This window comes from Lagenorhynchus albirostris, chromosome 12 (assembly GCF_949774975.1).
Source record: "Lagenorhynchus albirostris chromosome 12, mLagAlb1.1, whole genome shotgun sequence".
Taxonomy (NCBI): domain Eukaryota; kingdom Metazoa; phylum Chordata; class Mammalia; order Artiodactyla; family Delphinidae; genus Lagenorhynchus; species Lagenorhynchus albirostris.
Window position 1 is genome coordinate 74,679,875 of NC_083106.1, and position 15,421 is coordinate 74,695,295.

At 37.6% G+C, this 15,421-nt stretch overlaps 1 protein-coding gene across 3 annotated transcripts in view; it reads left to right on the forward strand.

Moving 5' to 3' along the window:
* The first annotated feature begins 3,212 nt into the window (after window positions 1-3,212).
* PHIP (pleckstrin homology domain interacting protein) overlaps window positions 3,213-15,421 on the forward strand; it is a 127,160-nt gene continuing 114,951 nt past the window's right edge. For all 3 annotated transcript variants that reach the window (XM_060168418.1, XM_060168420.1, XM_060168419.1), the window contains exons 1-4: window positions 3,213-3,460; window positions 3,576-3,634; window positions 3,781-3,810; window positions 4,000-4,059. In XM_060168418.1, the coding sequence (XP_060024401.1) occupies window positions 3,421-3,460; window positions 3,576-3,634; window positions 3,781-3,810; window positions 4,000-4,059 (189 nt within the window). In that variant the 5' untranslated portion in view covers window positions 3,213-3,420. The remainder of the gene's footprint in view (window positions 3,461-3,575; window positions 3,635-3,780; window positions 3,811-3,999; window positions 4,060-15,421) is intronic.

The window sequence follows — 15,421 nt, forward strand, 5'->3', positions numbered from 1 at the left end:
AATGGCAGCATTTGATTATTTCATTAGAATAGTAACTTATCACAATCAAGACAGACTTTCTGTTAAATGTTTATCTTGTTTCATGTGTTGCCAAGTGAAGCAATGAATTGCACAGGAACTTTTACATTTCACGAAGTTTGTAATCTCCTAGACACTGTATTATACAAAAACAGTAGTTGTTGGCTTTCCAAACTTTTACTATTTTTTTAGCCTTCTTATAAAAAAAAAAGGTATGAAAATCTTTTAAAATTGACATTTTATTTTTGAAGTCCATGAAAAAGTTAAAATAAACAAATAGAAATGGATATAGATGAAATTTGAACTATCCTTATGTGCAAAAGTTAGCTGAGAATGCCACTGCCCTGGGAACTAAAATTTAGGACTTCAAAGTAAGATTTTCTTCCTATTTGATATGTGCTGACTTTTTGTGTACACATGCACAATACATGACATAATAAACCCTATAGTTAACTGATGATGTCAGATTCCAGAAATGTTTTATGTTTAAAGAAATTAAAATGTTATAAAGGAGTATTTGTCACATTTGAAGAACTAAGTAGAATTCAAATTAACATCTATTGTTAAAAACAAATAATTTATTTGGCTGAAAAGAAGTTTTAATTTTTAGCAGGTAACCTACATTTTCTTATAACAGACTGATAGCTATAAATTAGTTCAAAGGCAGGCTCACAACTATCTTCAAATTAGGTCTTTGAAAAAGAAACTATAAACATTGTCAAAGGTTAGTCAAAATGACAGGAACATCATATTCAGAAAATTTAGAAGGAAATTTTTCCTTAAAAATTTTTTAGGAGCTAAGTACTAGTAGCATACTTAGGAAAAGCTTCTAAATGAAAAGCATACATGAGATATTCATACTAGCTTTCCATATTTCCATACTACTCACAAGATATATATAGAAAACTTTACCCAGAGTAATATTATATTCCATGTCATAATTTGGTTTCTTTTCCTTAGCAAGGATAAACATCTATTAGTAAGAATCAGACTAATGCAAACATTTTAAAAATCACAAAATTCTAACTATAATGTTTAGTTCCTAAAAAATTTGTTTATTTGAAGAACATCGTAATGTAAAAACATCACAATTATTTGAAGAATATGATACTTTTTTAAAAGTTAAGATAAAATAGAAAGCATGTGTCACGGAAATAAACAGAATTGCAAAAAGGCATATTAAATGTCCATCTTTTCAAACCTAACCATCTAGAAGCAAGCTACTTTACCTATCATAGTTACAATAGAACTAATGTCTTTAAAAATGCAAATATTTTTAGTACTTGAAGGATAGCCATTTCAATAAATAACAATGACTCTGATAACCCTACAGCAATAGGACAAGTCATGGTAACTTCCCTTTTTAAAAAAATTTGGTTAAGATTGTTATAAAAGGCAATTTTTACATCCTATTACTCCAAATAGGTTTAGGTGTTTTTTTCCTCTTTCTCACATGTACGGTGATTTCTGGCTGTTTCAGTACAAGGCATCACACCGGTGCAGTCTTGCAATGCAGCCCAAGGCAGTTGCAGCAAGTATTTCCCACTAGGAATGTAAGGAGCTAGGAGGGTACAAGGGTTGAGGAAGCAATCTAGAAAACCACAATGCAGCTTGTTGGTCCTTTCCCCATAAATAACCTTTTTAGACCACGTCCATAAAATGCAGTTTATTATCTAAATTTTTTAAGGAGACTCTTTTGTTAAATGTTAACAAAAGAACGACTATCCTAGTTCCCTTTAAAATGCAATCCTTAAAAAAAAAATCAACTCTCAAGTCTTTTTGAAAAGTGCTTAAATCCTCTGGAGATAAATATCACTTGGTGTCCTTGTTTCCTAACAAATGGCTTTTTCCATTGTTTCCATTAATTTCACCCATATTCGTTTTTTAAAAAACAAGGCCCTTATCCTCATCAGCAAAAGACAGATGTATGATTTAGCATATAAAACCGGTAATTACATACTAATTTATGAAAGATTAATTTTTTTCTCTTTTCGTCAGTCTCCAAGAAGTCTTCCCGTGATCAACTGTAAACAGGAATGGTTTACACCTCAAATTAGAAGCCATTAATTAGCATGACGAAGTCAACTGCAATATACACAGATAATTTAAATTATTTAATCACCAATCACCTTGGCTAAAAGCGTACTATACTCTTTCGTTATCCTTCGGTACGTTATTGATCTGTCAGTATATTACCTCTAGATCAGTTAGAGATAAATATTAACGTTCTTTCCTTTCGCTCAGGTTTACATTATTCCTTCTTGTAAACACTTAGAAAAGCTTTAAGGTTCTTTAATCCCAAATCCCTAATTAGCTATTACTAGCCTTTTTGTAACGAGGAAAAAGAGTATCTGAAGTACAGATCAGGAGTTCGCTTTGCCCATATAACAATGAAAAACATTTTTAAAATGTACGCTTAAGGCAATGGCAGTAATAAAAGACACGAAGAGGTGGCTTCAGCAAATAACGGGCTTGCAAACGCAAGTGCTCAACAAAAAGCGCCTGAACCTCTATTGCAATATACAGCACTCCAATAAATTACACAACACTTTGCATAGGCTGCAGAAATAACGCAGGACAAGACTTACACAGATGCCAATCCGCAGCATTTATACACATGCACATGGCAAGAGAGAAACCAAACACTATCATTCAACTCGGGCAGGGTAGCGCGATCCCGAGTTTGCCCAGCGTGAGAGTGCTCTCTGCGTGTGTGTCTGTGCGCGCGCGTGAGAGTGAGACCCATCCTCGGGGCATTTCCCCTCTTTGGGCAGTTTTGCTTCATTTGTTTCCTATTTCTGCTACATAGAAACTAACTTCCATCTCAGCCCCAGCCAGCGCCGCTGAATAGAGCCTGTGCTGCGGCTCCGTGTGCGTCAGATCCCTCCGCGGAGCCGTCCCCGGCCCCCTCCCTCCCGAGGTCGGCCTCCACAGAGAAAGCGCCTTCCAGCCAACCGGCGGCTCCGGCTCCGACATCTTCGACTGGAAATAAATAAATAAATCGCACCTTCGGTCGGGGAGCCGCGGGCGGGGGTCTCGCCGCGCCGGCTGCGGGGGCGCCGGGGCCGCGGGGTCGGAGGCACTCCTTTTTCTGCGCCGGGGGCGGGGGCGGGGGCGCGGGCGCGGGCCGAGGACAGGCCGAGCCCGGGGCCGCGAAGGCGGCGGACTCCTTTCTGCGGCGGAGGGATCCGCGGCGGAGGCGGCGGCGGCGCCTGTAGCCGCTGCCTGAGAGTTGTTGTTTCCTCCTCCTCCTCCTCCGCCTCCGCCGCCGTTGCTTGAATGGTGGAGCCGAGGCTCGGCTCGTGAACACACAGTGACAGCTATAGGGCAGGCGGCGGCACCATCCCCGCTTCCACTCGGCGGCGGGGTGTCCCGCCGGCGGCCCCGAAGTGACCCATAAACATGTCTTGTGAGAGGAAAGGCCTCTCGGAGCTGCGATCGGGTAAGTCGGGGGGCTGCCGGGGCCGCTGGCACCGGGCGATTCCGCCCGCGGTCCCCCGCCCCCCGCCGCCCGGCCGCTCAGCCTGTGTGTCTCCCCGTCCCTCTCTCCCGCGCAGAGCTCTACTTCCTCATCGCCCGGTTCCTGGAAGATGGACCCTGTCAGCAGGCGGCTCAGGTACGGCGGCGCGCGGCGCGGGCCGGGCCGGCGCTCGCCGCTCGCGGGCGTGGGGGAGGGCGGCGGCGGCGGCGGCGTTGGCGGCGGCGGCGGCGGGGCCGCGGCCCGGGGCGCGGGGCTCAGCTCTCCCCGCTTTGTTGTTGCAGGTGCTGATCCGTGAGGTGGCCGAGAAGGAGGTAAGGGCGGCGGCGGCCCGCCGCGTCCCGCCGCCGCGCGGCCGCCCCTGGGCCGCTGCGCCGCCGCCGCCGCCGCCGGGGCGCGGGGCGCGGGGCTCGGGGTCCCAGGCGGGGCGCGGGGAGGGCGGGGGAGGGGCGCGGGCGGGCCGGGGCCGGGGGCCGGGCTCACGGGGCGTCCTCTCCCCGCAGCTGCTGCCCCGGCGCACCGACTGGACCGGGAAGGAGCATCCCAGGACCTACCAGAATCTGGTGAGACATTCACGTCGCGGAGCAAAGAAACTTTTCCCCGAGTCGAATAAAAATTGAATTTCCCGCAATTTTTTTACAGAGACAAAAACTTGGCCCCAGAACCTGAAAGCTCCGAAGGCCACGGGGAGGGTTGGGAGGCCGGCGCGGGGGTTGCGGGGGGCAGTGGCCGGGGAGACCCGCACCCCGGGGCCGCAGGGGCTGCCGACAATTTATTTGTGATATTTTGTTAATGTGCTAGAAATAAAGATACGTCATGAGTGTTGTGCAGTGCAAGGCCGGAGGAGGAGGGGCCGGCGCGCGCGTCCGTGCGGGCGCGGGGGCGCGCGCGAGGCGGCGGCGGCGGCGGCGGCGGCGCGAGGAAGGAGGGCGCGCTCGCTCGCCTGCTCGCTCTGCACGCGCGCTCGGCTCGGCTTTCTCCTGCCGCACACAATAGCTGGTGACTAACTGCTCCGAAGTGGCATTAGCATTTCACAAGCCGCCTATTCAGCCGCTGCGGAACCGTGGCAAGACGTTATTTTTTTTCCTCTTCCGTTTCTGTGGCTTTCCTTTACCTTCAGAGCTAGGTTTTTTTTTTTTTTTTTTTTTTTTTTTTCCGTCGGAGGGGTTCGGCCGGCTGATGGTCGTTGGCCAGCGGGCGCATCTTGCATCTACGGAAGCTTTTTTCGCAGAAGTGTAAAGCGTGTAACACCCTAAAGCCAGAAGTTTAACAGGCTTTTTTTCATTTTGCTAATTTTCGCGTTAGGCCCCTCGTTAAATTAAAAGCTGCTATTGGAGGCCCCTGAAGAGTGTTGATTTTTTTACACGTACACTTACTGTGGAGTGGCGATTGGCAAGTAAAAGTTTTTCAGTTTTACAGCGGGATGTATTTTGTTAGTCGCTTGAAAAATACCTCTCTTAATTTTGTGGGTTTCTGAATTGAGTATTTTAGTCATTTCTGAAAATTGATTTCTAAAAGTGGTCCTGACCCCTTGAGTGTTGTGAATGGAACAGTGGGGTATTTGTATTCGGGAGTTCTGCTTTTCGTGTTAATTTCTCCTCCTCCTCTGATTTAGGTTGTATGCGTAAGTGTGTGATGTGTGTGTTAAAGCAGTCACTGGGGCACATCGAGCCTTTGAAATTTATGCAGTGCATTGATTTTTCGGAGACATGTTTGCAGCTGATGTTTTAAGATAGTTATAATGTTACTTCAAGAGGGCTTCTGAAAGCATCAGGAAGTTTCAGCTAGCTTTGAACGCCTTCAGCGAGATTGAGGAAGGCATGACATGATTTTTGATGGCTCCTGTTTCATTTGCATATAGAACATCTAACTTTTGTGTCTAAATGTGTTATGATTTAGTATAGGTTGTTGGTAAGTGCTCACAGCTATTGAAATAAGCAAGCGTACTTAGGTTTAGTTAAATGAATAGAGAGTTAACAGCGCATTCATTTCCATACTGTTAGTTTTTCAAGTACGTAGTGATTTCAACTAGTCTTATTCAGTACTTGGCTAAAATGAATGGAGTTTGAAGCAAACTCCAAGATTCAATAACAGCAATGTTTAATTTTTAGGTTTGTAAATACTTGACAAAATCTTAAGTGGATTTCCATGTATTTCTTATTATTTAAAGAATTATCATAAAGATAATATTCCATTTTTAAGAACTGGACAGACAGAACTTATCTTTGCCTCTCTTTTAACCACACCCATCTTTGCGTTTTATAAAACCCCACAAACCCCAAGTCACTAAAGGTTGCTGTGTTCTTTTTAATGTGGAGACTATTGGTAACGCTATTTTTATGTCTTTTAAATGAAGCGGCCAATGGTATCTGGCCAAATTATGAAAATGTCTAGTCCTTGTAGGAATATCATTTTGTTTTCCAATAAAAACAGGGTTACCAGTGTTTTTCAGCTTTTTTTGAGCGAGTTTCTTACCTCTCAAATATTAGTAAAATGAGTTTATATTCCTAGTCTCTTTATCAGACTTGACTTAGGATACCATAAGCAGTGTCTTTATCAGTGTGTTATTTATCAAAATCCACCTATTTTGTATGGAAGTGTCTTTTCTTGCTTAGAGTGTTTTCAGACCTTTTTACCAGAGCAGTCATGTTGGCACGCTCATGAGATAGTTAAGAATTCTCATTAGACTTCAGGGTTCTCTGGCTCATTTTCTCATTTCGTTCGTTCAGCATATTACTCACTCTGTATCAGCTGGATCCGAGGCACCATTTGAGGTACTTTCATACCCATCGAACTATATATCGAGGTGTGTGGTATTTGGTTTAATTTTGTTTGACTTTTGGTTGACATTTAGTTAGCCCTAAAGATATTTTAGAACACTAGGTATTTAAGTACGTTTTTGTTTAATAGTAGGATTTTGAAATTTTATGGTGAGCTAGGTGAGCACATGCAAAGTCTCTTGTACATCATTCTCTGTTGTCTTAATTTATTCCTGAGACTGAAAAAAAGTTTTATTTTGTGTCCTATTAAATTTAATTTACATAATGTTGGTTTGAAGATTATTTTGGTGAGTGAAGCCAAAGTTTGAAGATTATTTTGGTGAGTGAAGCCAAAGTAATAACTATTGTTTGTAGTTTCAGTAGTGTTTACCTCTACCTGGAAATTTTGTTGCTTACGTTAACCGATAAATTGGGTAATATTTTAAATGGTTTTAAATGGGAGAATTTGTATGTCAAATTGAAATTTTTAGAGAACCTCAAATTACAGCTATTTAGGATGGGGTATAATATTTGTATTTGTGAGCTTAAAACAAGCATAGATCAGCATCTGCAGTCAGGCTGCAGATAAAATCACAGTGGTTGAGTTTTGACCAAGCAGAAAGTGGAGTTTTAAGAGCAGTTTAAAAGTTTACAGAGTTGAAATAAACGTATTATTATTTTTTTTAAGTGTCATTGGTAAAGGTATTGTTAAACAGGATTATAGTTATTGCTGTCTGTCTTAAGACTTAAAACATTTTTAAAAGTGGATGGAATTTGATAGGAAGTTAAAGGGTTTAAAAATTTCTTTTGGCTCAGTGGTATATGTTTAATCAGATTTTCTATTTTTAAAAAGTATGAGGTTGCTTTTAAAGTAAAAGGGCATTTTTTAAGCTTTCATTAGAACTCTTTTTTTTTTAAAAGGAGTCAAGCGTAAGGAGGCAACTTTACAGAATAAGAAAACAACTAATTTTTGGACAAAGAGAAAGCTTTGTCATTTATTTATTTCTTAGTTTGAATAGTGAAATTAGTTGGTTTATTAAGTTTCGCTCTCTAGTTGTCACCTTAAGTAGTGGCGACATAATTTAAGTTGCATATTTATGAGATCTTGAGGCGGAATTTATAAGCGTTTTTTGCCAGATTTGGGACTCTGATTACATTTCTTGCCTACGAGGCATTATTTTCCAAAACTGTGTTCTTGTTTTGCTAATCTGTTATGATATAATAATTATTATTTTTTGTAGTGGTGTTGGCTTTTTAAAAAATGATTGCACTTTATTAGAAATCTTTGTATTCAAGGGAAAGGATTGGGAATCAGGAGACTGCGGGTTGTGATCTTAGCCCTGCCTACAGTTAGCCTGCAGGTTAACCTCTGGCAAGTCAGGAATTTCTCTGGGCCCCTGTTATCTCTTTCTTGTCAGATAAGCGAATTGAAATCTGATTTTTGACTAGAAGTCGCAATGCATTGTTTCTAAGAGCTCAACTTTTTCATTTTGGAGTTTCATTATCTAAAACACAGAAAAGTAGACTTAGACAAATCATGCATTTTAGTAAATTGTATAAATGCTTTTTGTAGTGCTGTTCTTAGTTTGTAGAATCATTTCTCCTTGAAAAGAGGAAGATTTTTGAGGCACAACCACTTTGTAGACTACCTCTTTATAATTAATATGTTTTCACCATGGTTTAAGTACTGGTTTTCATAAATTATTGGCTGTCTTAAATTCAGAGATGAATAGGAACCATAAATAGGATTTTCTTAAGTGTTTATTTAGAGTATGCTGATTAATGTGAAAGTTAAGGTATAAAACCTAGGAGACCAGTTTTAGAAAAAAAAAAGATAACATATTAAATGTTTTTGAATCAGGGATTCCCATTCCCATTAAAGATAACATAGTACTGTCAAAATTTAACCAGTATCAATTTTGGAGGGGGGTGGCATATAATGAATTAAATGTGTAGTAGACTTATCATTTCCTTTTTTAATAGAGTATCAGTGAAATAGTAAGCTTTGCTTGGTAGTCTCCATAACACGGTTTTCGTGTCTCATAATCATTATAATGAAGAAAAAATGTTAGGCGTGAAGGGAATAGTACATATTGATGGGCTGAAGTAGGCAAATCTTCATCCTTTCTTATACATGCAATTATTCTATTGATACTTATACCATTATTTTAAAGAGTTTGAGGCATTTACAAAAATTTTAAAATAAATACCTGTTAAATTCTTAATACTCCTGAATAATTGTAAAGTGGCATGAATATAAAGGGGGAGTTGGATTATCCCCTCCCAAACTGCACAGTGGTGTTTTATGATTGTTATGAGGCAGAAAAGTACTGTTGGAGTCTGTTTCCCGATCTGTACAATGGGTTAATAATAGCTCCTACTTTGTAAGATTATGAGAGTAAAAACTGACTGGTACAAATCAAATACTATGTAAGGGTTTGTGTTTGCTATTATCAAAACTTTAGTAGTAGTAGAAAGGTTGTTCCTACTATAGCTTTCTAACATTTTATAAAAATTTAAGAAAAAACATTTTTATTTCAGAAACAAGTATGCATAACTTTCTGAATATAGTAGTTGCCATATAAAACCGGCTGCTTAAAACTTTAGAAGGTACTAGTAGTATAGTTACTTTGTAGATTCAAGTACAAAATAATTAAGCCTAAGATACAAAGAAAAAAGTATAGTAAATATCAAAAATAAATCATTTTTAAAACATTGTGGGTAGATTTCTAGAAAAATTTTGTTGGTCTGTATAGTGATTCTAACTATGACTATTTGTGGAACAGTTAACATTAAGAAATGTTTGGGTGGTTGAAATATGCAGAATTGATTAGAGGATATATGAAGCTCTTTCTTTTGGTAATGATCAGATGGCACTTAGGAATATGTGAAGGGAGCTTGGCTGTTGCATCTGGTTCCTTCTGTACAGAGATTTTTGTAATTTAAAATCATCACAATAGTTTGTAGTTTTGGAAATAGGAGGAGATACTTTGTTTTGTAATGTGGCTTAAAGGTATTTCTGTTTTAAGCAGAGTTTTAAAAGGACCGTTTTGAATTTATTCTTAAGTGAGTATTTGGTTAAATAAATCCTATGAATGTCAGTCTTTTAGTCCATACAGAATTTCTTTGTCAGATAGACGAGTTTTTTGTTTCTTTTGTCTAGAAACTTTTCTCACCTCTTGCAGCCATTCTTCTTTTTCCTCAATTTTGTGGTTATCTATCATATCACTACAGAATTATAGCAAATAAAATTGTATTTTACCCAACTTATTTTGGACAATACCAGGTAGGTGAATTTCATTCTTACTAGTAGTTTCCACATAGAAGTTTTAGAATTCATAGAAAAATATCCCTAGTACTAAGCAAAGTGGCCATTAGTTAACAGAGTACTAAGTATATACATTTAGAATAATTTCGTATTTTAATGTACTTCCCTTTCAGGAAAGAAAGTCAAGCATTAAAATGAGTGTATTAGAGGAAAAGATTTTAACAGCAAATTTGTTTAGAATACTTCAGTTGCTTTTGTAATTGTACTTAAAAGTGATAAAGACTATTATATAATAGGAACCAAATTGAAAATTCTGGAAGTTTTAAATGTGTAAAGTTTCTGTCTTGTTTGTGAGAACCTCTGTTGTTGACATATGAGTAATTTGTGAAAACAAATTATTTTGGAATTAATAAATACGTTGTTGAGTATATGGAATATAGAGGAGGGTAAGCATTTTATAACAGGTTAGGGAAAATGAAAATTTTTTTTTCATTATGGCATTTGAGAATTCAGGGTACTAAAAATAAAAAATTGTGGTATTGAAATACAAAAGTTTGAGAACCTTTGGTCACTACGGAGCAGGGAGACATTAGATGTGAAGCCGGTCCACCTTTAGTTATTTGCCTCACACACATGTACACACGTATATGCACATACACAAAAGCGGCCTTATTTAAGCTCAGGGATCACAGATAATGAAAAGGATGGTTGGATGAGAAGTTTTTGATATTAGGAAAATTGGGGTAGCAACATTGGTGTAATGCAGTTTCTGCTTTAGTTAAAACTCATTTAAATTGTAAGAGGAGAGAGATTTGTAGTATAAGGCTTAAGTTATTCATGGCAACATGGGTGATAGCAGCCTGCTGCAAAGGAAGCACATAAGGAATCCGTTTATTCTGGGCTCCAGATGGCTGTGGTCACAGTAGCATGACCCGTTTGGTCTCTGTCTGGATAAAGAACAGGCACATAGCCTGTCTTGGCAGAGGTTATAGTATAAATGCAAAAAATACTTACCTTTACTTGTGTCACTTGATTCTGGTTTAGTTTTGGGGTGTGGAAGTACTAAATTCTAGTCAACTTGGAGAAATATGCATTTTCTGAAACAACTTTACACTGCCGTTATATGTGTGATGTTAGTTATTTTGAGTATGGTGTTTGAAACTGAAACATTACTAAAAATGAAACTGATTGTTCTCTTAAGATTATTTATATTGGCGTTTTAAGAATAAACAGTTTAAGAATTTTTAATCTTAAAATTAATAGACAATAACTTTTTCAACAGAATCATAGGTTTAAGTTTTAAATTATACTTTAAGTAAAATAATGTTTTAAAGAAGATTTCTTATTGCACAGATTTTGCTTAGCAAATTTGACTTGATTTAAAAACAGAACTTCAAAATGTTATTTTATAAAGTTAAACTTTGTCATTTTGTTGTGTTTTAAATTATTTTTTATAGAGCATCTTTACTTTGTGGTTTGTGGAAATCTTAATTCTGGATAGAGTTTTGGGTTTTTTTTTAAACAAATATAGTCAAATTGTAATGAATAAAATTTGGAAGAGCAATATTGCATTTTATTTATTTGACAAATATGTATTGATAATTGCATTGATAATTCTAACTGAATTATTATCTAAATGAATTCTTAGGTGGTTGACCAAATTCTGAATATAAGACAGTCCTTTGAGCATGTTTATTCATAGTTATTAAGAGTAAATAGACCACCAAGATTAATTTTGAGACTTAGTAAGATTCTATATTAATTTTATTATACTCTAAGTACAAATAAGTCATAAGCTTGTAAGAGTCCTAAGAATTGTTACCCAGCTTAGAAGATTTGACTTGAAAAATGGTTACATGGGTTTTATTTAAGTTTGGTAATCATAGAGCCTGTTTGACAGTGTGGGGGAAACTAAAGTTGAGAGAAGGAAACTATAGTGTTATAGAAATAACACTAAACTCGGAATCAGAAGACCTCGGTTTGATTACTGTTTCTCCTACTTTCTAAATGTGTGACCTTAACCTTTGGGCCTCAGTTTTCTTTACCTGTGAAATGAGGAAAATACTTAACCTTATTTGCTTGTGAAGATAAATAAATTTTGAGCATACTTGGCACAGAGTAAGTATTCCATATTTTTTTCCTATGTGGAAAAACTATTACAGTTTTAAAAAAATGCTCAGAAAATGTAAACTTGTTTTAAAAAGTGTAGATATAATTTAACCTGCACTTTGTAATAATGGTAACAGATTTATAAATTGTAAGTTTAGAAGTTTTGAGAATTTTAGGGACCGGATTTTAGTAATAGGCTTTATAGAGTGATTAAACAGTGAATAGTGTTTTTAAAAATTTATGATTTTGTTTATATGCTAGAATAGACCTAAAAATAAGAACTATATTCCATGAAGCTGACCTTTTAGAGCTCAGAACCATAGTAGGAAGCAGAAGCAACTAGCCTATCAAATCTGAAAAAAATTGTGAGAAAACAGATGTGGGAGATCTGAAAAACTGTTTTAGAACCAGTCAGGTGTTTGGGACCTAGGGATAAAGTAAAGAGCCTGGTCAAATCAGATCGTTTTGGTGCCAAACATTAGGTGGATCTTATTTTCATTAGGACTTCTTAATTACATCCTAGAGGAAGGACTGGCATTTCTAGGTCTCACAGGTAAATCAGGTAGTTGGAATGAATATATTGATCTAAGCTCACTTTTAAAAGGTCCTTAAAAAGATATCCAGGTTTTTTTTCTCTGTTTAGGTCTAGAAGGATTTTTTTTCAACATGAAAGGTCAACTTCTAAAACATTTCTTTCTGGCTCACTTTAATGCATGTGTTGAAAACTATTCAAAATGTCTAATTTATAGCTTGCTTGCACATTGATATATACATATATTTGAGGCAATAGGTACTTTGGAGGGGAGGTAGGGGACGGGCTGTATGATTGTGGCTCTGGAGTTAGATTGCCTTGGTTTGTCTCATCTCTGCCATCCACTAAATGTGTGTGACCTTGGGAGGGTTCTTTTATCTTTTTGTGCCATCATTTCTTTATTAATGGGAATAATAATAGAACATACCTCTTACGGATATTAAAATCATTAACTCAGCTTTTTCATGTAAAACAACAATTACCACAAGGCCTAGCATTTAGTGTGCAGCCAGTATGTGTTAGCTATGTTAGTATTATTAATATTCATCACACTTTACCATTTGGTCATACTTTTTTGTGTTGAATATCTTTAAGAGCTTGAAAGCAGCTCTGGTCCTGAAAAGTAATGGACATATTAGAATTGAGAATGTCAAGTTTTGTTTTGTTTTTCCTTAATAATAGTGTATGGACAATTACTGAAAATCCAGATATAGACATTTTTGGATAAGGGATTTTATTACAATATTGTTTTGACTTTACCTTTTAATTATTTCCTAGTAAATTAAAAGTTCATTCAGACTAAAAAGCTTAAGTTAATATTAAAGATACAGGGTTCTTAATAATTTGAAAATTAAAAATCACATGTATAGCCATGAATGAGCTATTTTAATTTTTTAAAATTTGTTTTTGTTTTTACATTTTAAATATTGACCATAAATACATGGATTAATATTCATGAAGAATAATGTTGAGAAAAAGATAGTACCAAAAAATAATTTTTATTCATTTTTTAAATTATGTATTGGGGATGTGTGTATATATATGATGCATCTAGGAATGAAAGCTGATGGTCCCTGTTCTCATGTAGTTTACGGTAAAGTGGAGAAGAAAAACATTAAATCATTACATTGTTAAAGGTATAATCACGAACTGGTACATGAATTAAGGAAAAGTCACCAAAGACTGTTCACCTAAGATAATGTACCTAAACTGAATAGGGTGAAGGAAAACAAAGGAAGTTCATTGAAGGGAAGATCTGAAGCAAATAGAAGAGTTATCTGGGCAAGGGGACGTGGGGAAATGCTGAGAGTATATACCACATGGAAAAGCCTGACAGGAGAGAGTGCAGGTAAAGAACCTGAAAGAAAGCCAGTGTGTCTAAATGTGGAAAGAAGTGGGGTCTGGAGAGTGTAGGGCTGGGAATGTGCCAGATGAGGCAGAGAAATAGTAGTGGACTGTACATGTACTTCAGGGCTTGTAGACCATGTAAAGGATTTGGATCTCCAGAGAGCAAGGGAAGCCTCTGGAGTGCTTTAGGTAGAGGTGACCTGACCAGATCTCTGTTTTGGAAAGAGCATTCTAATTGCAATATAGAGTATAGATTTGAATGAGGTTGTAGAAGGCATGAGTGGATGTGGGAAAGATGAGAGTTTATAGCAAAGATGATTTGAACTTGGATTGTTATTATGGAGATAGAAACGGGTAGATGGGTTTAAGGCTAGGAAGGAAAAATTCATTTGGAGTTGGTGACTGCTTGGATATTTGGAATGAGGTGGGAGGGAGGAATGAACAGTGTGAAAAACGTGACTTCTTGATTTTAGGTTGGTTAGATGGTGTTGCCAGTCACCACCGTAGGGAACTTTTTTGGTGGTGGTGGGTTGGCATGAGCATCATGAGTTTACTTTTGGATATGTTGAGTTGAGGAGGCTTTGGGACGCCAAGGAGGGGAGTCTTTTAAGAAAATCTGATGTGCAAGCCTAGGCTATAGATAAAATTTGGGAAGCTTTGCATAAAGATTGTTCAGGGAGAGAGTGTAGAGTGAGAATAAGAGAGGGTCTGGAACTGGGCTCTTGGATCTCAGACCTTAAAGAACCTCACCCTTTAATGGCTAGATAGAGAAGTCAGTTTTTTCCTGCATATTTTCATATATTCATTTATCTAATAATTAAGCACTTACCTGTAAGTACTATGTTAGGTACTGGGTAGACAGGTAAACAAGTTCTAATCCCGTGTGTTCTTAGGTAGGACATGGATAAAGTAAATTGGCAATTTTAGTATAGTGCAGGGTCTTATGAACCCCAAAACAGGGCATAGTAGTGGTAGGGCCTATATGTGTTTTGGGGGGGAGGGGAAGGGCATCATAGCTATCATTAGATTCCTCCTGAGGTCTAGGTATCAAAATATATTAAGAACACTTAATATGGTATGATAAGTACTACAGAGTTCCAGGGAGTGGGGTAAAGGAATGTTTGGGAAGGAGTTTAATGTGCTGTGGAAACACAAAGATAGAATGTCCCCAAAGAAGAGGCAGAGGCAGGTCATGGAAGACAGTGAGGCATAGACTGACATGAAGGAGAGTGAGGTGTGGAGCTGCAGGGTAAAAATTTCTAGCAGAGGGGTCAGTTTGCACAAGGTCTCAAAGCCAGAAAGCATAAAATTCTCTCTCCTAACTTTAAAATGAAAGTTGATTTTGAACAATTGAAATATACTAGATAATCAAGGAAAGATTTAGTTGGAAAAAGTGGATTCATAATATTTTATTAAAAAGATACAGTTCTGCAGTGAAGATTTTCAGGTTCACTACCTGAATTGTATTTTGCAAGAAGACCCTAAAACAGGATCATCACAAAACTAAAGTTAACAAGTAATGAACTTTCTCGTTAAACACTTTAAAAAGAATTCCAATCAATTTTAAAAAGTCACATTAGAATAATTATCATGTACAAGTTTGAAAGTCGAAGGGACCCTATAAATATTGTAGACTTTTACTGTAAATTTTTAAGTAAATTATTTTAGGGAAGATTACAGTATAAATACAATTGTAAAATTTTATATTCTGCTCTATTTTCTTCTGAATGCTTTTTCTGTTTAATCATACTAGTGTTTGAAAAAGTATGTTTTGATTCAAGATGATAATATTAGGGAAAAAAGGATTCTGTAACTAAAGGAGTTTGTGAAATAAACAAAATTGAAAAGATATATCAAGATTTTTCAGAGGCTTTAATGTCATTGTGCTTTTGTGACTCTCCAAAGCTTCT